The sequence below is a fragment of the Peromyscus californicus genome, unplaced genomic scaffold (assembly GCF_007827085.1).
Source record: "Peromyscus californicus insignis strain IS unplaced genomic scaffold, ASM782708v3 Scaffold_21__1_contigs__length_65335640, whole genome shotgun sequence".
Classification (NCBI taxonomy): domain Eukaryota; kingdom Metazoa; phylum Chordata; class Mammalia; order Rodentia; family Cricetidae; genus Peromyscus; species Peromyscus californicus.
In genome coordinates, this window is record NW_026294514.1 from 11841016 (window position 1) to 11863474 (window position 22459).

The 22459-nt window shown below is 44.9% G+C and overlaps 1 protein-coding gene across 1 annotated transcript in view; it reads left to right on the forward strand.

Annotated features, from left to right (window-relative positions):
* Aox1 (aldehyde oxidase 1) overlaps positions 1-22459 on the forward strand; it is a 75758-nt gene that overhangs the window by 5914 nt on the left and 47385 nt on the right. Inside the window, exons 3-16 of the mRNA XM_052749505.1 lie at positions 473-569; positions 4292-4400; positions 5910-6036; positions 9346-9407; positions 10559-10648; positions 12323-12403; positions 13581-13725; positions 14613-14705; positions 16104-16255; positions 16434-16527; positions 17948-18057; positions 19246-19430; positions 20307-20469; positions 22125-22217. Of these exons, the coding sequence (XP_052605465.1) occupies positions 473-569; positions 4292-4400; positions 5910-6036; positions 9346-9407; positions 10559-10648; positions 12323-12403; positions 13581-13725; positions 14613-14705; positions 16104-16255; positions 16434-16527; positions 17948-18057; positions 19246-19430; positions 20307-20469; positions 22125-22217 (1601 nt within the window). The remainder of the gene's footprint in view (positions 1-472; positions 570-4291; positions 4401-5909; positions 6037-9345; positions 9408-10558; positions 10649-12322; positions 12404-13580; positions 13726-14612; positions 14706-16103; positions 16256-16433; positions 16528-17947; positions 18058-19245; positions 19431-20306; positions 20470-22124; positions 22218-22459) is intronic.

The window sequence follows — 22459 nt, forward strand, 5'->3', positions numbered from 1 at the left end:
TCTGTGATGGTGTGCTGTGGGATGTTCTGTATGGCAAATGTGTTGCTCTGATTGGTCAATAAATAAAACACTGATTGGCCATTGGCTAGGCAGGAAGTGTAGGCGGGACAAGGAGAATAAAGCTGGGAAGTGGAAGGCTGAGTCAGAGAGACACTGCCAGCCGCCACCATGACAAACAGCATGTGAAGATGCCGGTAAGCCACGAGCCACGTGGCAAGGTATAGATTTATAGAAATGGATTAATTTAAGCTGTAAGAACAGTTAGCAAGAAGCCTGCCACGGCCATACAGTTTGTAACCAATATAAGTCTCTGTGTTTACTTGGTCGGGTCTGAGCGGCTGTGGGGACTGGTGGGTGAGAGAGATTTGTCCTGACTGTGGGCCAGGCAGGAAAACTCTAGCTACAATGGTGTCACAGCCTAAGTCAGGGCTACTCTAGAAAGAAACGTTCTCTTTAACTCAATTTCCTCCAGTCCGACTCACAGGCACGAAGTACGGCTGTGGAGGAGGAGGCTGTGGGGCCTGCACAGTGATGGTGTCCCGATACAACCCCAGCACCAAGACGATCAGGTACCTCACCGCGGAGTCCAGCTATGAGTGAACTTTACTGTTCTCAACTTTATTTTCTTCCTTCAGTTGGTGAATGTGTATGGAGCATCTGCTATGTGGAAAGAACTATGCTGAGCACTGAGGATTCAGTGATAAACAAGAACATGAATAGATTGGAAAAATTACCCCTAGCAAAGAGTTTGTAGGGTTTTTTTTTTTTAACTCTTTGGGGGCTCATCACTCAACTAATACATGGAGACTTATTCTTACTTATGAATGCCCGGCCTTAGCTTGGCTTGTTTCTAGCCAGCTTTTCTAACTTAAATCACCCCATTTCTCTTTAACTATGTTTTGCCTCTGGGCTTTTTACCTTTATTTGTTCTATATCTCTTTCTTTCCTTCTTACTCAGTGGCTGGCCTCTGGCGTCCTCCTCTCCTTCTCCTTTGCTCACTCCTCTGTCCCCTTCTCTGGAGCCTAGATTTCTCCTTCTATTTATTCTCTCTGCATATCCCTCTCTCCTGCCTAGCTCTTGGCCATTCAGCTCTTTACTAGACAGGCAAAGTAACACAGCTTTACAGAGTTAAACAAATGCAACATAAAAGCATGCAGCACATCTTTGCATCGTTAGACAAATACTCCACAGCCTAAACGAATGTCACACATCTTCAACTAGTATTCCACCACAGAGTTGAAAGACTGCCTGACTCTGTGCCATCTGGGGAGGAAGGCTGCTATGAAATGACAATGGAGGATAAAGCCACGATCACACGTGTGTAGTTAGGGCCTACTCACATCTCCTTGCTCCCATACATGCGTTCTCCATCTGTAAGCCAGAGAGCTCTGCTTCAAGAAAGAATTAGATGGCATCACTCTCCTACTGAAAACCACTGTGGTTTCCTATTTTGTTTACATTCTGTATTTCTCTTCACCGCATCATTGTTTCGCATATTTATCTGTTCCTGTCTCTCTCTCCTCTTTTTCTGGGACTCCACTTTATGCACTGGTTAAGCCGCCCTCCCCATTCCCCACATTCAAGATGAGGTCTAGGATCCGAGCAGCAGCCGGGGCTATGCTGCTCTTACATTCCCTGGGAAACCTAGGAAACCTCTCCCTGCTGCCAGATGTTTAGGATCCTGGAAGTTGTCTTCCGTCTCCTCTCTTACTGTCTGCTTCAGGAGATCTTTGGCCTCCATGCTGCCTTACTGTTAGCCCCTAAAGGGTAATGATGACATTCTACTCAATGAAAGCTTAGCATTTCCTCTCAGTTCAGCCCGCCATGAGCCTCTTTGTTTCGGAGCCTGGGGAATCTCCTTCAGCTCCTTCCTCACCTCCTCTTTGAGCTACTACCCCTCCGGCCGAGCTCCCAGTGCACACTGGTGGGGCAGAGTCCGTCCGGCTTTGTGCACTAACCCATTATATCCGCCCACGTGTGACCACTAATGGTTTGCTGGCAGTCACTCTGGTTTCTTCTTTCTCTTGTTCAAGGCGGACTCTTCATTCTCTTTACATTTCAGAAACACAGCAACTAAATCTTAGGGCTGAGAACAACTGTTCATATATCTTCTCTCTTATTAAGATTTGACACTTAATAGCATTAATAGCATATAGGGTTTTTAAGCTTCTCCATGTACTCAGTATGAGATTATATATATATATATATTATTTATTTATATATACATTATATAACATTTATATATAAAATGTTTTTAATATATACATTTTAAATATATGAACATATATACAATAGTTTGAATTTTTCAGAATTTCATACAAGTATACAGTTTATTTCCATCATATTCACCCCCTCTTCTCCTCCTTTCTTCTGGGTACACCCCACTCCCAACTCCTATTCTTTTTCACAACCCGCAGAGTTCAGTCTGTGCTGCTCATGTTCTCACGGGTATGCAGTCATCTACTGGAGCATGGTTGCTCTCCACGTACCACACCTGAAGGACACTGGCTCGCCTTCCTCCAGCAGCCATCAACTGTCAACAGCTCCTGAGGAGAGGAATTTTTTAAATGTGATTTTGTAGCTTTTCTGGCTTATTCTGATTTTAAAGCAAGACGGTCTTATGATTTGTTACCTCTAAACTCTGTGGTTGGGCACATTTAGGCCAACGTTCAAATTCACCTTCACAGGGAAGCCCTGTCACTTGCTCCCTGGGATCTGCCTGGGTCTAGCCTTGGCTACTGGCCTTTTCCCACATTCCCTGTGCTTCACCCTCACAGACTTTCCTTCTGTCTCCTTCTCTTGGTAGACATCTGAGCTCAACACTTCAGGACCCACGCATGTGCTCTGTCTGCCTTTTATGTTGAACTCTTTCAGATCATCTAGATTTTAGCAGAAGCATTAATATTCTCACTCCTCCCTGATTACCCACAGAAGTTCATTCTCTTCCCCTCCATTCACTTATTCATAGTCCCCATTCATTTATCTGCAGTCCCCTCCATTCACTTATTCATAGTCCCCATTCATTTATCTGCAGTCCCCTCCATTCACTTATTCATAGTCCCCATTCATTTATTCACAATCCCCTCCATTCATTTATTTTCAGTACTTCTTACTGCCTCAATGGACTTGAGAGTTGTCTATCTCCCCTCAACTAGAATGCACACTCTGCTGCCATTGACCTGTCTCTGCTTGCTGGTGAATCCCAATGCCTGCAGCTCTGCCTGGCATATAGTTCGTCACCTAGTATTTGTATTTACTTATCAATAAGTGATATCTTTTCAATCTCTTGTTTTTAACAAATGGAAGCAAACTTCATATATTGCTTGAACATCCTAATTTATGTTAAATTTTCATGAAGGTCTTTCAAATAATAAAGTCAACGTAACGGCTTTGTGTGTTACATAGTTTTGAAGTGTCAAAACAAATAGGGAATTATTTTTAAGCATTCATCAATAAACCTTTCTTACAGGTAGTGTTTATGTCCATGACCATTTGCTTATGGTACATTGACAGAGGTGTACTTGCAGAGTTAAAGAGTGTTCATTTTAAAGTGATTTTTATGTCTTCCAAATGAACTGTCGTCTCCCAGAACTCTGAGAGAGTGCATTTACACTCTCATGAGTGGTAGGAATCCCATTTCCCTGACCGAGCCTTTTTAAATAATAGACATTATAATGTTTTGAAAACATATAGTTTTATTTGATAAAATGGTGTTTCTCATTGTTTAGTTCAAGTCTTTGCTGGTTATCATGGGCTTTGAATATTTGTCTCTTGTGTCTTTTTCCATCTGTAGTTGTGGTTAGTAACTGAGAACATTTTAAGTGTTGTTTTGAAGTGGGCATTTTTAGCAGTGGTCCTGCGGAGAGGAAGAGCTCTTCACCTGGCACTCTTTCTTCTGCTGAAGAGCAATACCAAACTCACTTCATTGCCCAACCAACCTTGGCCCAGCTCCCCCGCAGGGTGAAAGCTGCTTTAGGTTCATAGCCAGTTACATGTGATTAGAGAGCATCAGTCCTGGTTTGAAAGGGAAATAATTAAGTTGGTTGAAGCTTTCAGGAATCGGAATTCTGAGGTCTAATTTTAATTCTGCCACTGGCACTCCAGCTGCGACCCTGAATAAATCACTCTGATTCTCAGCTCTGTTTCTGTGAAATGAATATGTGCTGAGAATGAAACACAGATTCAGAGCCTGGGACATCACCCCTGACCTGTCTACGAGAGGTGCCCGGGGGGGTGTTCGGTCCCCCTTTCCACTGGATTTCATCTGTGATTCTCTTTTGCGTTCCAAAGGCATCATCCAGTCAATGCCTGCCTGACCCCCATCTGCTCTCTGCATGGTACAGCCGTCACCACGGTAGAAGGCATAGGCAGCACCACAACCAGACTTCATCCTATTCAGGTGAGGGTGCGCTGTTCCCCTAAGGGACTCTGGGAGTAGGAAGTCTGGGCCCTGCTGCTTGGTCACTGATGACAGTTCAAAGCAACGGGAGGGAGCTGAGAATAAAGCTGGGATTCTGGGGTGTATGAGTAACTCACTTCTTGGGAAGGTGCTTTTGGAAGACCAGAGGACTCCTCTTTCTTAAGGAAATGCTGCCATGACCAAAGTTTTGTTTCCTCTGGGTTCCAATTAGAGGGTACTATCCATCTTGGGTCTTCCAAACCCAGAAGGAAACACCAGCCACGTGCATCGACATATACAATTTGGGGGTTGTTGTTGTTGGAAAGTGAAAAATAACTTGATTTAAAAACTGAATTAAAAATATCCGCCCTCCCTTAAAAAAGATGTGTTGAGCTTGGACTTGCAGAGGACAGGCTCTGTCCATGGAGGCTGTAGCTTTGTTGCTCAAACCTAGACCCCTTACATCAGTGCATATGCGCATCGCCCCTCCACCCCCGCCCCACCCTACCCCCCCCGCCCCCACACACGGCCGTTGCTCCTTGTCTTGACTGAGGGTCATGGATGGGGAGTGGACAGAAAGGGTACAAGATAGGAGCCACATAGCAAAGAGCCAAACTTCACCTTCTGTAGATGTGATAAAATTTTGGGTTTAATGTTCTCAAACCCCATTAAGCAAAAGGAGGATGTTGCTGCCTGGACAGCCTATGTATGTAGGGGACTTGAGTCCACACAGGCAAGGGGCCCTTTTCATTCCCCCCGATGCTGAGCTCTCCTTGGTGCAATGCTGCCGGGAGCCGGCACCAGAATGTGCTTGTCCCTTGGAAGTCAGTCTCCAAAGAGAAAACAGTGGGGATGGGAAAAGTACAGAAGAAATAAAGGCAGGGTTTCTGTCTTGGTTGGGTCCTCGGTTCTAGTGCTTTGTAAACTCCTGCATGGTAGAGCATTAACACATCTGTGGGAAGATCAAAACACTCATGAAAGAGAGAGAGAGAGGGAGGGAGAGAGAGAGAGAGAGAGAGAGAGAGAGAGAGAGAGAGAGAGAGAGGTGGCGGTATGCCCATGTTAATACTCAAGTGTGTGTCTATCATGCTTTTTCCAGGTTTTTCAACTTGAATATAATTTGGTCATTTCTTCCAAGGCCTTCCTCCGCTGCAGTGGTTCACACCCTCACTGCACACTGAGGAGTCTTTAAAAGATATACAATTTTACCTCACCCCGACACTCTAAAAGTCACTTGATCTGGTGTGCTGCTGGGGTGGAACTGATAAGCTCCCAGGCCATTCAAAGCCTCAGAACTACTGTCTGAAGTCAAGCCGAACAGCTTATGGGGCTCAACAGTCAGACTGGCCAGCCCAAAGGAAGCCACCTGAAGTGTGGACTTTGGCGGGGGGTGGGGGTGGGGCGCTCCTTTCTAAATTCAGTGAGCACAAGAATGTCCTGGGGATGCTGCTCAGATTTTGTAGGCCTGGAAGAGAGTGCAAGGTCTGCATTTCTAACTTGTGCTTCCAGGAGAGGATTGCCAAGTGTCATGGCACACAGTGTGGATTCTGTACTCCTGGGATGGTGATGTCCATGTACACACTGCTCAGGAACTATCCAGAGCCCACTCTGGACCAGCTCACAGACGCCCTTGGTGGTAAGTATGCTTTCATTTTTAAGTGATGATGACAGTAGTAATTGGACACCTACCAGATGTCACGTGCTGAATTAAATGCTATTTGGAAATTCTTTTAAATACCATTATTACCTTCATTTCATAGATGGAGAAGCTGAGATTTAGAGAGAGTGGTTTATTAGAAATTATCCCTCCTGTATGCAGAAGCGTTCCTTTTTTTGAAGTCAACCTGCAGACCGGATCTACACATTGGGTTTGACAGATGGGTTGCTTAAGGCTCTTCCTTTCTTTCCATTCTGTTTACTTGTTTTCTACAATCATCAGAAAGCCAGGTTATTCACCCACCCTGGGAAAGATACGTCATGCCTGAGTGCTGCACTTTTATGGCTGTTTCCAGTCGGCTGGGTGTGTTACTGGAGTCCTAGGCAAGCAGCCTGACTCTGGGGAGAGCCCCCAGCAAAGCAGGTCCCAGCCCTCATCCTGGAGATCAAATGGAAAAAGTGATTAGGAGAGGCAGGAAAGGAATGGCGTTTTCAGTGGGTTGACCCTGGGGAAAGAGGGGAGACTGAGCGTCTCATAACCCCATCTTCCGGAACACCACCACGAGACCCTGGGGTTTACATAGAGGGCATGGTGCAAGAGGCAGGGGGATTGCAGAGCTGCGCGTCGGCAGTGCCTCCCCTGTGCTGTCAAGGAAGCTGCTGATGCTGGGGGTAATCTCCACCCATGTCACAAGTTTGTCTGTCAAGCCTGTGACCCTGGGATGCAGACTCAGGAGGTGATTGCTCCTTAGTCGGGCTGGCTCTTCTTGAGTGATCCATCTGCAGGGCTCTGGAGACTTCAAGGGGTCTGGACGGGACATTTGGAACTGTCCCTGTAACCCTTAAAAACTCCTGTGTTACCTTGGTGTGCTCAGCCTTGGAGGAAGAGGAATAGTGACTCTGGATGAGCACTCTAAAGGGTTTCACACTGCCACGCAGAGTCGACACAGAATCTTACTCAAGTGTGAGGCAAAGAAGACAGACAGACAGACGACAGAAATGAAGGCAAGAGGCGGCAGGTGACATGCTGGGTTCAGTTACCATCACCGACTGCAGGCCCAAGGGAAGAGTCAGCAAAAGATTCTTTAGCAAAAGCAACTTCTAAGTCCTGTTACAAATGCCGTCACCAACATAGAGCAAGCGCCGGAGGGGAGTGGCTGAGTCCAGCTGGAAGTCGGACTGAAATCTGTTAGTGATGCTTATTTTTTAATGAGTCTTTTCCATTCTGAGCTGTTCCACCAATTCAATCTCTCTCCCCGCCCCCCCCCCCCCCCCCTCTCTCTCTCTCCCTCTCTCTTCATCAACAAGGTTCTGAACACATTTTAAGCATTAATAACTTCTCAAATTCTGTGTCTGCCTGGTGAAATGCTCCCTGGCTCTATTTGTCTTTGTCTCTTTCCTCTTATTTCCCTACTCAGAAAACATGAGCCTAAAGCTTGCTTGTTTACTTCCTCTACAAAACGTCTCAGGGACACTCAGAGCGAACACAGGTAGAAAGGAGTGACCTAGCACCTAAGCTGGGTCATGTCCGATTTCCTGGAGGTCATAATGTTGCTTTATGCTGTTTGTATTATAAACACTGGCGCAGGATGGTTGAGACATGTGTGGGAAATGTATAAATAATGAAAATTTGAGGAATCCTATCACCAGAGAATTTGATCTTGTGCTGTTTTTAAAATAAGATCCCAGGAGCTGGGGAAATGGGTTCAGTCAGTGTCAGCCACGAGGACCTGAGGTTTGATCACTACCGTCCATGTAAAAGTCTGGGAGTGACAGTGTGTAACCACTGTACTGGGAGCAGGAGGGTGTATCAGATACAGGAGCATCCCAAGAACTCATTGGCCAGCCAGACTAGTAGAATTATGGAGTTCCAGTTCCAGTGAGAGACTCTGTCTCAAAAATAAGATGAAGAGCAATTGAACAAGACACCAGTGTCAACCTCTGGCCTCCACGTGTATTCTCACACACACACACACACACACACACACACACACACACACACACACACACACACACACACACACTTGTACACACACAAGCAGATGTGTACATAGAACACACACACAAAATATGACCTCAGATTGGGGGTGGAGTAAGGACACAGAACCATTGTGAGAGAAATACTGACCGGATCACTTATTGTAAATAAGTTGTGTGCTCCATTACCTCCCAAGTTCAGAAACTACCCACTTTTCCACCTTTTCTTTACTGTTTCAGAACAACTTCAATCAACTGAAACTTCTCTCTCTGTCTCTTTCTCCTTCCTCCTTTTGTTTTTCCTCTGTCAAAAACTGAGAGCTGCCAGAGTAAGTACTAATAATAAAAGGACTCTTCCTTTTTTTAAAAAAGATGAAGGAGAAGGAGAAGGAGAAGGAGATGAAGAAGAAGAAGATGAAGAAGAAGAAGAAGAAGAAGAAGAAGAAGAAGAAGAAGAAGAAGAAGAAGAAGAAGAAGAAGAAGAAGAAAATCCTTCCACTTGTAACAACATGCATGGACCATAGCAATGATGCTAAGTGAAACAAACCAGACCCAGAAGAGCAAACACTATTCTACAAAGAATCTGGAATAGTGCAATAGAAGCGGGGAATAGAATGGCGATCAAATAATGATTCCCTGGGGTTAGAGAAGGAGAAAATGAGAAATTATCGATCAAAGGTTACAAAGTTTGTTATGCAAAATGATTAAGTCCAATAAATGCAACTTGGTTCCCACAGCTATCCACACTATGTTATATAAACAGTTGCGGAGAGGGTAGATTTTTTTGTTAAATGCCTTCTTTCTGGTTGAATGATTAAATAAAAACTAAATGGCATGAGGAAACAGAGTGGTAGTTACACTCGTGGTATTGACTGTGGAGATGAATAAGGTGCACACTTATCTCCAGATACATCAATCACTAATCAGTTGATTAGATGTGTGTGGGTTTTTATGTCAGTAACATCTCAATAAAGTGGCTATTGTTTTAAGTTTAGCTCTTGATTGTAACTACAGGACAAGTTTTTGTCTTAAAATTGTTGTGTTGTTTGACCATCTGTCACAAGAAGAGGGTATAAAATGTGTTTACAGAGTAAGTGCAGATGGTTGAGATGTTAAAATATACTTCAGGACTCTTGACTAAATATACCAAGATGCTGATGTAAAAATGAAATTTCAAACACAAGATTTCAGAATTAAAACATCAAATAATGTTTTCTTCTAAGATGGGGTCCTTCATACTGTCATTCACTTGGCTTTCCCCATGCCTCTGTCCGGGGCACTTGAGTAACCTGACCGGCTCTGTCTTCTTCAGGAAATCTGTGCCGCTGCACTGGATACAGGCCCATCATCGATGCATGCAAGACCTTCTGTAAAGTAAGTAGAAAGGAATACATGGTTGAATGCATTTTCCCCAAAACAAAACAAAACAGTGTAGGAGTTGCCCATATGTTTCTGGCAACAGTCATTTTTCCTAACACAGGACCACTTCTTATCTCAAGGTCTACAGTTCCTGTGTGTCATTTCATTTTGGGCAGAGGCTTAACCTCCTTCCCAAGTAGTCAAATTGTAGCATCCCTGCAGTTTGTCATTGGCCATAAGTCATTTCTTCCAAGAAGTTGCTCTTGATCTGTTTGCCTAAGTTAGGGACCCTGCCTGGATGCGCTTGTAGCCTTCTGCTAACATGATATGCGTCTGTGAGTGATACAGCATAACACTGGTCACAGCATGGTCCAGTTGTCCCTGTGCCATTGCATGTTTTTACTGGACTGGCTGTTTGACAATGGAGACTGTCCATCTCCAGGACAGGGTCACCACACGCTAATTAGTAAGCTACTCAATCATTAATGTTAATAAGAACTAACAAAAACCTATGAAAGACGTTTCTTCTTTCTTTGTTTTTAAACTAGTATATAAAGTAAAAGGCTCTTGTGGAAGTTTAATACACACTCAGTCACGGTTGGTCCTCTCCCACAACCAGAAGATCACTTCTGTGAGGTGAACTATGAAATCAATACCTTGTAGATAAGATCAGAGCAAGACGTCAGTTCTTATTACTACTATTAGTGGGTATTTAAGATATTGTTAGTATTAATAATTAACGGGGTTAATGTGTATTGCTATATGACAAGATTATCTATTAAGAACTTTATAAATTTTTTTAAATGATCACTGGTATTCAGAATTTTTATTTATTTATTTATTTTTGGTTTTTCGAGACAGGGTTTCTCTGTGTAGCTTTGCACCTCTCCTGGATCTCACTCTGTAGACCAGGCTGGCCTCGAACTCAAGAGATCCACCTGCCTCTGCCTCCCGAGTGCTGGGATTACAGGCGTGCGCCACCGCCGCCCGGCTCAGAATTTCTTGTAAACTTAGTTTTCATTAGAGTTCGCTTGGCTATGTTGAACTATAAATGATTTTCTTTTATAACGCCTTACAATATTGGTTCTACAGGTTCTACAGTTAACCATAGAATCCCATGGAGTTCTGACTGACTTGTTCGTTTTGTTCCCCCCCCCCCCCCTTAGGCTTCTGGCTGCTGTCAAAGTAAAGAAAATGGGGTGTGCTGTTTGGATCGAGGAATAAATGGATTGGCAGAATTTCAGGAAGGTGATGAGGTCGGTGAATGGTAAAGTTGTTATAAAGTTGTTCTAGACATGAGCAGCCGCTGACCTAGTCTTCGGAGGAATCACTGGCTGCCCAGGTTGATGAATTGGACTATGTCAGCATGTTCTCTCTCCCATTTTCACTGTCTCTATATAACCTAAAACTTCCGCCCAGGAGGAAACTGGGGGTGGAGAAAGGAGGGTGAACAGGTACCGTGGTCCAGCTGGGTGAGAGGAGTACCTTCTAACTGTTCTGTAGCACAGTGGGGTGACTGTGTTTGACAATTAGTTGACTATTTCAGAATAACTAATAGAATCTTTTACATTCTCCACACAATGAAACAATTCATGTCTGAGATACTAGATGCTAAATAATAACATGATATTATCATGTCCGTGTACTGTAATGCCACTCTGCCCCACCATAGATACAATTATTGTACCAATTGAAAGCAGCAGAATCCATCTTATAAATCTGTCATATCCACTGCATCCCTCATTGTACATATCAGTCCTTTTCAAACACGGCTGTCTATAGGAGAGAAAACCCCTCATCTCTACGGTCTCTCCATTTTTAAACAGCATTTTCAGCGACCAGAAGCAAAGTGGAGTTGGAGATGGAGGAACAGGGACAGGAGAGGTGGAGACTTCAAGTCTCCCTTGAGTTCTCAGTGTCTGCTTGCTCCTCCACTGTCCCCAGACTTGGAGAGAATGTGTAGGGAGCTGATGAGTGCAGAGTTATTAGAGGTCAGGTCTGTGTCGGAGTCCTTGCCTGGCAGCTTGGATCGTGACTGGTCAGCTTCTTTTTATCTTCTGTTTGTCTGTCTGTCTTCTTCCAAAGAGATGAGGTCTTGTGGAGCTCATTCTGTCCTCAAACTTATCATACAGCTAAGCCTGGCCTTGAATTCTTGCTGTTCCTACCTTTGTCTCCCAAGTTCTACGATTATAGGCATGTGCCACCGTACCTGGATTGTCTGACCATCTTCTTTCAGTCTTATTACACACACACACACACACACACACACACACACACACACACTCACTCACACACTCACACACTCACACACTCACACACTCACACACAAATTAAAGTAGAGGTGCCTGACAATAATATAGTAGTTCACCCCTTATCTACAGTTTCCCTTCCTGCAATCTGAGTTACCTCTGCTCCAACCATATTCTGAAAATATTAAGTGGGAAATTCTAGAAATAGTTTATGTTTCAAAATACGTGCCATTATGAATAGCATGAGGAACTCTCACTGTGCTCACCCTGTCTCACGTGGAATGCGAACCAATTTGTCCAGTGTATCCACACTGTATACATTATCTGCCCATCTGTCACTAAGTAGTTGCCATGGTTATCAGATTGACTGACACAGTATTGTAGTACTTATGTTCAAATAACCATTACTTTACTTAATAATGACACCAAACACAAGCTCAGTGATGCTGTAGTTCAGATATGCCTATGAGTAGTTACAGGGCACTTTTTTTTCCAGGAAAAAAGTATGTTTAGTAGTAGAGTATGTTGCTAAAATTGCAGTAGGAATGAAGAAGAAAAATGTAGTGTGTATATGAACCTTCTAAAGTTCAAACTGCCTGTAGTTCTGGGTACCCACAGGGCTTAGATGTCCCCTGAGAATAGGGGCGCTACTGTAACTTCTGTCACTTTTTCTTTTCAAAGACAAGTCCAGACCTCTTCTCAGAAGAGGAGTTTCTGCCGCTGGACCCAACCCAGGAGTTGATCTTCCCTCCAGAGCTGATGGTAAGGAAGGCAGTTGCTCACCTAGAAGAGCTCAGGGTGAAATGTCAGCGGGGCCTTTTCACAAGCTGATGGAGCAGCCTCAGACCTCATCAGAGACATGTCACTGTGCAGCAGACAGTGGTTAGTGCAGATAGTCAGAGCTGCTTGTCAAAGTGCAGAGAACAAGTATCTGTGGGGTGCTCAGCTCAGCATGAACGGGACATCTATATTCTACCCCTACCCCCCACTCAAGGCTTAGGGACCATTGAGAAAAGAGGGTGGGGAAGGTGTCTTCTGGCCACGACAGGATCACTGCACTCATGGATTGACTCATTGCCTGCACAAGCTCAAACCACTCAGCATCAGCATGGAGAAGTGAGAGGCTCCTGAGCCCCCACCCTTAGCTGATTGAGTTAAAGGCTGCTGGGGAGGGAGGGTCAGTTTTCTTCAAGGATATGACCCCTTCTAGGTTGACCATGACCCAATGGATGGCCCCATATCCATAAGGATATGGACGGCACAAATTGTACTCAGTAGGTTGGGTGGGGGGCGGAGTGGGGGAGGACACGAAGTTGGGAGGATGGAAGGTGATACTTTGTGGAGTGAGGGGGAGGAATGGGAGGGAATATAATCAAAGTGTATTATGTATATATATGAAATTCTCAAATAATTAATCAAATTTTATAAAGAACAAACTGATGGGCAAATAGACAACACCCACCTGCCATCCTCACCTCTGAGTCCAGAAAGTGTGGGCCGAGGAAGAGGTGGAGAAGGGAGGGTAGACTACCATGGGGATGTTGGAGGATGTAAGACACAGTTGGTGATGTCTGTTAAAAGTCTTGAAGGCCCAATCAACGCGCTTCAATACAGACTGGCTTTCTCCTTCCACTTCTGCTGAAGTTCATTTTTCTGTGGGATGATTTGGCAAAAATGAGCATATTGCTCTGCTAGTGGACATCAAAATGAGTCGCCGTGAGGTGTCAGTGAGCCAATGGGAACTTCCGTTTCCAGGGGTAAACTACTGCCAAACATTCACCTTGAACTCTGACTCCTGGTAGAGCTCTGTTTTTAGGTTACAAAATTTGGTTTTTTAGAAGATATGTAAATTTCTTTTCTCTGTTTCAATAAAATCAGAGCGAGAAGAGATGGCCACTCTGTCACAAGCTCTCTCAAATCCCTGCTGCTTTTCCAACAGACGATGGCTGAGAAACAACCACCAAAGACCAGAGTGTTCGCTGGCGATAGATTGACGTGGATTTCCCCAGTGACTCTGAAGGAACTCGTGGAAGCTAAATTCAAGTATCCCCAGGCCCCCATTGTCATGGGGAACACCTCTGTGGGTATGTAGACACCCCGGGACATCTTATGAGGGGATCAAGCTTCATGTGGGTGTGTTGTCAGGGGGACAGCCAGAAAACACAGTGTGGTTCAAGAGGTCTTCCAGCATTAGACAATTGCCTGCCCTGTGCATCACTGGAGCAGAGCTTGCTAGCCCCGTGGTGAGCCAGCAGCAGGGCTAGCCTGTGCTTCACTAGAGCAGAGGCTTGTCCCAGTGTAAGCCAGCAGCAGGGCTAGCCTGTGCTTCACTGGAGCAGAGGTTTGTCCCAGTGTAAGCCAGCAGCAGGGCTAGCCTGTGCTTCCCTGGAGCAGAGGCTGGCTTGCTGGCCCTGTGGTGGCCCAGCAGCAGGGCTAGCCTGTGCTTCCCTGGAGCAGAGGCTGGCTTGCTGACCCCATTGGAAGCCAGCAGCAGGGCTAGCCTGTGCTTCCCTGGAGCAGAGGCTGGCTTGCTGGCCCCATGGTGGCCCAGCAGCAGGGTGCCAGTGTTCTGGTTTCCCATCTGGGGACCGTACTGGCTCTCATCCTGAAACTGCTCTGTCTTTCTGCTCTGGGTGGTGTCTCTGTGACGATAGCACGTTTGACTTAAAAGGCAGTTTGAGAACCTTCTCCTTTTCCACTCAGGCCTAGTGTGGCTGCCCATCTCTTTGCAGGGCCTCCAGGACCTTCTCCCAGGGAAATCTGAGTGTGCCATATCGCACAAGTTTTAGAGCTAACAATTCTAAAGAGTCCCAAAGTTTAATCGGCCACTGTCTCTGTGGCTTGCAACGAACAGCCCAATAAAAGGAAACAACGTTCATATGCCCAAACATTGGTTTAATCATAATTCAAAATGAGGAGAGCAGTTCACATCCTTTTATTCTAATCTTGTGTCTCTCCCACAATCCCTTAGGACCTGAAGTAAAGTTTAAAGGTGTCTTCCACCCCATCATAATTTCTCCTGACAGAATTGAAGAGCTGTGTGTTGTAAGCCAGGCCTGTGACGGTGAGTTCTTATGGTCCTATCGCATCAGTTGCTTAGTCTGGTGGACGGACAGGGGTGAGCTGTTTCTTCTTAGGGTCCAAGAGAAGTCTCATAACAGACTATCAGACATGTATGCAATCGACAAGAGCATTTAAATTTCTCAGGAATAAGAGTTCCAGCATGCTGGGTCAAACCATCTTACAAAGTGGAAGAATGGCGACCCCGAGAGAGGCCCACAGGCTCCTTTTCGGCAGGATTAGGACAGTTCCCCTGTGGTTAAGTGTATTTTGCAGTGATTGGGTGTAGACCCTTACTGATACAGGACTCATTTTATGATTGGCTCATGACATCTGGTCAGAACCTGTAGTTGTGGTGTCAGGGGTCTGTCTGCTGTGTCAGGGGTCTGTCTGTCTGAAAATAGCAAGAACAGTTCCTGCTCGTGGTCAGGTAGGATCCTGATTGGCTACCAGACTGGACATACATCCTGAAGGTCTGATTGAAGCCAGACAGGACTCAACATAGGATGGTGGGGTAATATGGCCCCTGGAAAAAAAATAAAAACAACAACTGGGCCCTATTAGGGTCAGTCCGGTTATAAAGGGGACGGCCACTTCATTTCTAGTTAAAATTCACAGATTCTCTTCAGACAGAGCAGAGAGGATCTGGAGAGAGTCCAGGGAGAATGCTCTAAAGTTCCGCTAGACACTGAGAAGTCAGACTTTCACTGAGAACCTTTCCTAGCTACAGTATCAGGGAGACTAACAGCTATTCAAGGGGGGCTCTGGGCTGTGAGTGCAGAACCAGAGATGAAGGAAATGTGCTGGCTGCTCTCCAGAGCACAGCAGACGGAAAGGAGCTGTGTACTGAGTAGCTATAGTCCAGCCTTTTTCATTCCTGTGAAGGGAACGCGGTTTCATGGCAGTGAGAGGCAGCAGTCATCCTAGTGTGGGTTTGGGGTAAAGCTTCTGAAATCCAATTCTTGGCGATGACATACAGTACCTCTAAGATCTTGCGGAAGTGACTGGACTGAGTCTCAGCTTTGCCATCTGTGAAGAGAACCTATTAATATCGCATGGTTTTGTTTTAATTCCTGGAGTTTTTTTTTTTTTAGGCTATCAGCATAATATGTGATAGACTCAGTATTCAAGGAATCTAACCTACGTGATCCCCAACAACAACTCCATCATTAACTCTCCCACACATCACTGCCATCACCACACCCACCTCCATCACAGTCAGTATCTCCACCATGATCATATCACTACCACAATCAGCACCATCACCACCGTCATTACCACCAATACTGATAGGCACAACAGCATGGATCCAATATAAAGATTTCCAGGCCTGTAGCTTTGGTCTAACATTTGGAGGCCATCAGTGATCACACTACATTACTTACACAAGACTTTATTTCAGGACTGACCCTCGGTGCTGGCCTCAGCCTGGATCAGGTAAAGGACATTCTGGCTGATGTGGTCCGGAAGCTCCCAGAAGAGAAGACACAGACATACCGTGCCCTCCTGAAGCACCTCAGAACTCTGGCTGGGTCCCAGATCAGGAACATGGCTGTATGTATTTGCCAAGTCAACTCTGGCATTTGTGTCTTGGGTAATTGCAACTGACAACACCTTTCTATTCTTTAAAACAAACAAAAAGAACAGCTCTCTGAAGCATCCCTTAATCCGGTAATTTAGTGCTTGTGCTCTGTAACTATGTAACAGTAGTGAAAGTAACTACTTTTTAAAGTCTTTAGGGGGCCACATTGTGAGCAGACATCTGGACTCGGATCTGAATCCCCTCCTGGCTGTGGGTAACTGTACCCTCAACTTGCTGTCCAAAGGTAAACAGCAGTTTTGCTTGGGGAGTTATGAAGCTTGATTTGTTTCTCTCGGGCTGGGGAGGCAGGAAGTCCAGTCTGGAAAACTAATAATTTCCTTTAGCTTTCTGAGGCTGAGAAGTTGGTCAGTTTGTCTTAAAGCTGTCTACCAGTCTCTCCATCTGTTTCTTCTTGAGACCTTGACCTCCCAGGGGGGCCAAACTATTTGACCTTGAGACCCGACGCTGCCGTTACAAATGTGTTTGACTGCGATTGTACCTGTCTTGGGATTCCTGGCTGCAGGTTAGGCACATCTGCTAGGTGTTTTTTCTCACCCTACATTGAACATGCTTGTGTTTAATGTCCAGATGTGAGCTGATCATTGGCAAAGACAATAAGCTCTGAGAGCCACCCAGCCCCTTTGCTGGGGACTCCCCCCGCCCCAACCAGGGTATTTGACTCCCATGCTTTGGGCTTGTGCTTCGTTTATCTTCCTTGAATGACCACAGATCTTTTTCAACTGAATATCTATTGGACCTCCTGCTGTATTTATGCAAGGTCAGCATGTGACTATTATTTTTGAAATTCAGTGCTGGAATTTTCTCTTGCTCCAATTTGTCTAATAATTATTAAGAGATTCTTATAAATTGGGTCCTCTACAACTATATGGAGGTTTCCTTTGAAAATGTGAGCTAGCTTTCTGTTGTATACTTACATTGTGAAACATCAACTCCTTATAGCATTTCAACTGCTAAGGAATCTTAAGGAGGAAGATTTAAATTGAGGGTTTCAGTTTAAGCAGCACACGGAAAAACCTCCTGCCGTGAGAAGTAAGGTTGGATGAGAGAATACACAAAAAGCTTTATATTTTTCCCCATTATATTTGGCTATGGCTTTAAACTGTTCCCGCCTCTAGTCCATTGACCGAAGGACTGAAATTCTTTAGATGCTGGTGGGGGAGGGGGGAGGGGGGATGTGGCACAACCAAATAAAATAGCACTTGATGCTGTACAAATTCACTGAAGGGATTTTTGTTGTTGTTGTTGTTCACCTCTGGAGATAATAGGATCCTGTTTATAGACAAAAAATATATGAAATGGTTGTGGGTTGACTTAATCAGATATCAAAAGGGATATTAATATCTACTCTGTTGTAGCAATGCCCTAAGCCAACCCTGCTATCGGGAAGTGGACTGTTAAGGTGCCTGTTCTTTAGGAAGCTGTAAGCAAGGAGAAAGGACACAAGGTGGGAGGAGACCTAGGCTGGAAGAAACAGTGTAAGATGCTGTCAGAGCACACCCATACACACACACACACACATACACACACTCACTCACTCACACACTCACTGCCACCCCACAACAACCAGTAGAATCATTTCCCAAGTTTGGGAAGTTTGTTCAAGAGATCGAAGGTTCCAGAGAAGGTGTCGTTTTTCTCCACAGATGGAAAACGACAGATCCTTTTAAGCGAGCAGTTTCTCCGCAAGTGCCCTGATGCCGATCTTAAACCTCAGGAAGTCTTGGTCTCAGTGAACATCCCGTGTTCCAGGAAGGTGAGGATGGCCTTTCTCTCCATTTCCCAGTGCCCCCACCAGTCTGTAGCTTGAGTGGGCTCAGGACAGGCGTGTTTGCAGAGGGGATGAAACTCACTCTAGGAACTGATAGAGGTCACTCTTCCAGCGGGGACTTGTGCCCAGTCACTGTCAACCTGCTCTGCAGTCTCCTGCCATTTCTAGATCTAGGAGACCTTCTTCCCCCTTCCTCTGCCCAAAACTCTAAAGTTGCTTTTTAACAGATTGTTAAGACATCCTTTGTCCTTTCCGACTTCCTCCCTAAGTGAGACAGTGTAGTAGAATATTATTTTAAGGTGTGCTACTTTTATTAGGTTGCATTTGTTTAACTCAGTGAACCTGTGTTACTTTGCCTGTCCCAATGGCATGTATGATTTATTTGGGAGGTGGGTGGCGGGCCCCCAAAAGAGCAAAAGAGTAAAAACCCCAAACAACAATTAAGTAACACAGCTTCACAGAGTTAAACAAATGCAACATAAACAAAAGTAACACACCTTAAAATAATATTCTAGTACAAGACAGGTCTGCCTAGATCCTGGGCCTGAAAAAAGCCAAAAAAAAAACATCCAACCAACCAACCAACCAAATAAATAAAAAAGACATTTGCAGGGGAACTTGGAGGGGAAAAGCACAGTTTGGGAAACGCTGAGGCTTGAGTTCTGGTTTCAACTGAATCTCCAAGCTTCCTCATTTGTACAGGGGGAGAATCAAGCCTGCCTCATGAGATGTGATGGTTTAAGGGGGCTGCCAGCCTAGAGAACCACACACGGAGTTTTGTATATAACAATGGAGATTTATTTTCTGGCAAGTCTGAGGCTAGAACTCTGATAAGGAGGAGTCAGTAGGGCTGGCGTCTTCCTTTGAGGCCTTGACCTTGACCATAGATGCCCGTCTTCTGCCTTTTCTTGGGCCTTTTCATGTCTCTGTCCAATTTGTTTCTTCTTAAAAAGACACCAGCCAGTTGGGATTAGGGCTCTGGCTAATAACCCCGCTTTCACCTCAGCACTTTGAACGCCTTGTCCCCAAGAACTGAAGTACTGGGGTTTAAAATTCCAGCATCCAGACTTAGGGGACACACAACGAAGCCTGTAACAGATGTGCTGATGTCGAATCATGCTTTGGCATGGAGTCGTCTCTCAGGGTAATTCTGTGTGCGCCTCTTTTCTCCAGTGGGAGTTCGTGTCAGCCTTCCGACAAGCCCAGCGCCAACAGAATGCCCTAGCGATTGTCAATTCTGGAATGAGAGTCCTTTTTAGAGAAGGCGGTGACGTCATTAAAGAGCTATCCATTTTGTATGGCGGTGTGGGTCCAACCACCATCAGTGCTAAGAACTCCTGCCAGAAACTCATCGGAAGGTAAGACTTTGTGTCCTTAGCTTCCAGGTGATGGAACAACCTGCTCTGTGGGAAGCTGCAAAGAAAAGAAGAAAAAGAGGCTTAGGATCTCAAGTGTGATGGCTGGGTGTTCCAACAAGATTTCATAATCATGTCCATGTTGCTTTCTAGCACATTCAGAAGTGAGCGTTGTATAATCTGTGTCCAGAGTGCGTGTGTATGCATGTGCGTGTGTGTCTGATGTGTGTACCTGTGTGTATGTATATGTGCGTGTGAGAGAGAGACAGAGACAGAAAGGGTGTCGGATGCCCATTCCCTGTAGTATAAATTTGCATTCTTTTGTGGGGGGAATAATTTACCCTGGTGAAAAATAGATCATGAGCTCATTGGTTGCTAACGATCTCTTTTCCTTACCTGAGTTGTTTTATCTGTAGGTAATAATAGCTAATCTTTCTTGGGAACTTACTAGATGAATTAATAGAGAACAGTGATTCAGCACATGACTATCTGGTTGGAATCTTAGTTCAGTCTCCTTAACTCCATGAACTCAGTCTATTTAATACTATGGAACCTCCTTTTCCTTATCTGTCGAAGAGAATCAAACCTACCTTATGAGTCACTGAGAGAGTCATGTAGGGGAACACACAGTGCTAACACAGAACCTGGCATACAGAGATGTCCTAGGAGTGCATGAGCACTGAGTGACTCCTGCGCTAAGGACTTGTGACGGCTGAGGATGTGGTGAGACCCAGTCCAGATGCTTGGAGAGTAGCCAACCAACCTGCACTTGGGTTGCCTGGCTGTCGACCCTGCTCTCCTGTGTCTGCCTTATCTGTCAGCCGAGCCTGTGAGATCATGAGTCCTGCGGGGCTGAGTCTCCTCCTCTGCCTCTCACAGACCCTGGAATGAAGAGATGCTGGATACAGCGTGCAGGCTGGTTTTGAATGAAGTCACCCTTCCAGGCTCCGCTCCTGGTGGGAAGGTGGAGTTCAAAAGGACCCTCATTATCAGCTTCCTCTTCAAGTTCTACCTGGAGGTGTCACAGAGTTTGAAGAGGCTGGTAAGTGGAACTAGTTGTGTGAACTGTGATGCCTGAAGCAGAGGCCCTGCTGAGGAGCTGTGGACTATAAAGGATGAAAGACCAGAATCACATCCTACTGATGGCTCTCCACTGGGCTGTCTTGTGGATGGCTGTAAGTGTGAGGAGGACTTGCAAGGAGGGCACAGACCCGCACAGGCTTTTGCTTAGCACGACTCAGTTGTTATGGTGTCTCATCTGTCTGGCTAGTGCTGAGAAAGCTTGTTAATGAGGTGAATGCATTTCCTTCCACTTGCGGAAGCTTACCTTCTTATGTTTGATTTTCTTGTCTGGGTAACCCTCATTCATAAGATGATGACAACCTCTGCAGTATTGTGAAGCGAGTCATGGGAGGGAAAAGGCTTAGCGTGAGGAACACTGGGTAGAAGTGACAGCACTTAGTAATGCCAGTGATACACAGGCATTCTTTTGCCTACTTTCCTTTATCACAGGCTGCAGGATGGTTGCCTAGAGAAGACACAACTGAGAAAAAAAAAAAGTCCTCTGAAAAACATTTTCTGCTTCAGAGGAACTTGGACCTTATTGTCCTCATTAGCCTCCTGCTGCAGTCAACCCAGTTAGACTGGAAGCCATGACTCCTTGCCCTGTATAGATATCAACCCAGTAACTTTAAATAGGAGGGAAGAGTTGGGAGAGGGGGTGAATGTGACCAAAACATATTATACAGAGCTCTCAAAGAATTAATAAAAGTTAATACATAAATAAATACAAGACAGGAAGTCCTCTCATGGAGATCTTTAAAGGTCATCTTCTCAATAAAGATGAGAATAAATAAGAACCAATAGGCTGTATCAAATTTTTAGATGAAGAACTTGAAATTATATATAAATGACATATTTCTACCAGGTAGCCAGAAGTGAAAAAATAAAGCTAATTGTAAACATTCCTAATGAACACCAAATAATACAGTTCTTTGGTGAATCAGCTGATCTATTTGAAAATGTCTGCCCTCCATTTAGCATTTTCTCTTTGAAAAGAATAGCTGTTGCTAGCTTTATTTTCTGTTAAAATCATTTAATTATTATAAAATTATAAAAAATAATCATGAAGTATATTGTTTCATGTCTCATATAAAGGAGCACACGGCCTAGTGTTCTGTTCCCAGGAGGCACCCTCCTGTGAGGTGACAGCAGCTGTCCACCTCTGTGCACTTCCCTGTGCCCGGCCAGATGCCACCAAGCAACTTCAGGGTTATTTGCAACAATGGGTGTTGGTTCTGACTTTTCCTGCTTGAGTTTTGTTCTTTCTGCTCTTTCTATTTGTCCTCTGACTTGTTTGTGTACTGGTGTGTACGCCGCAAGCCCCTTGGGAAAGCAAGTCTGTCTATCTAGACAAAGTTGAGAAAATAGTGACTGGAAAATCGCTAGCGACTGGAAAATAATCTTACGGAACAGAGATGGTGGCAGCCAGTGATATTCTAATTTCATGTGGTTTATCACATCGTGTACCTACAGGGTTCCTGTCCTGGGATTGTTTAGATTTCCAGGGCTCTGAAAGGGCAAATGCTTAATCCACTCCAGACTTCAGAGTAGAGAGGTTTGCTGGGAACGGTACCAGGCTCTTCTCCTAGAACATTCTGGAAGATTTTAAATATCTACTGTTATTTTCCTCTTCAGGACCCAGGTCACTATCCTAGCCTGGCAGAATCATATGAGAGTGCTTTAGAAGATCTTCATTCAAAACATCACTGGAGAACATTAACCCACCAGGTTAGTGTGTGTGTGTGTGTGTGTGTGTGTGTGTGTGTGTGTGTGTGTGTGTGTGTTTAAAATCAAAGACAGGCAGGGCGGTGGTGGCACATGCCTTTAATCCCAGCACTCAGGAGACAGAGGTAGGCAGATCTCTGTGAGTTCAAGACCAGCCTGGTCGACAGAGTGAGTTCCAGGACTACACAGAGAAACCCTGTCTCAAACAAACAAACAAAAAATCAAAGACAAGACTGCAGGGCCTT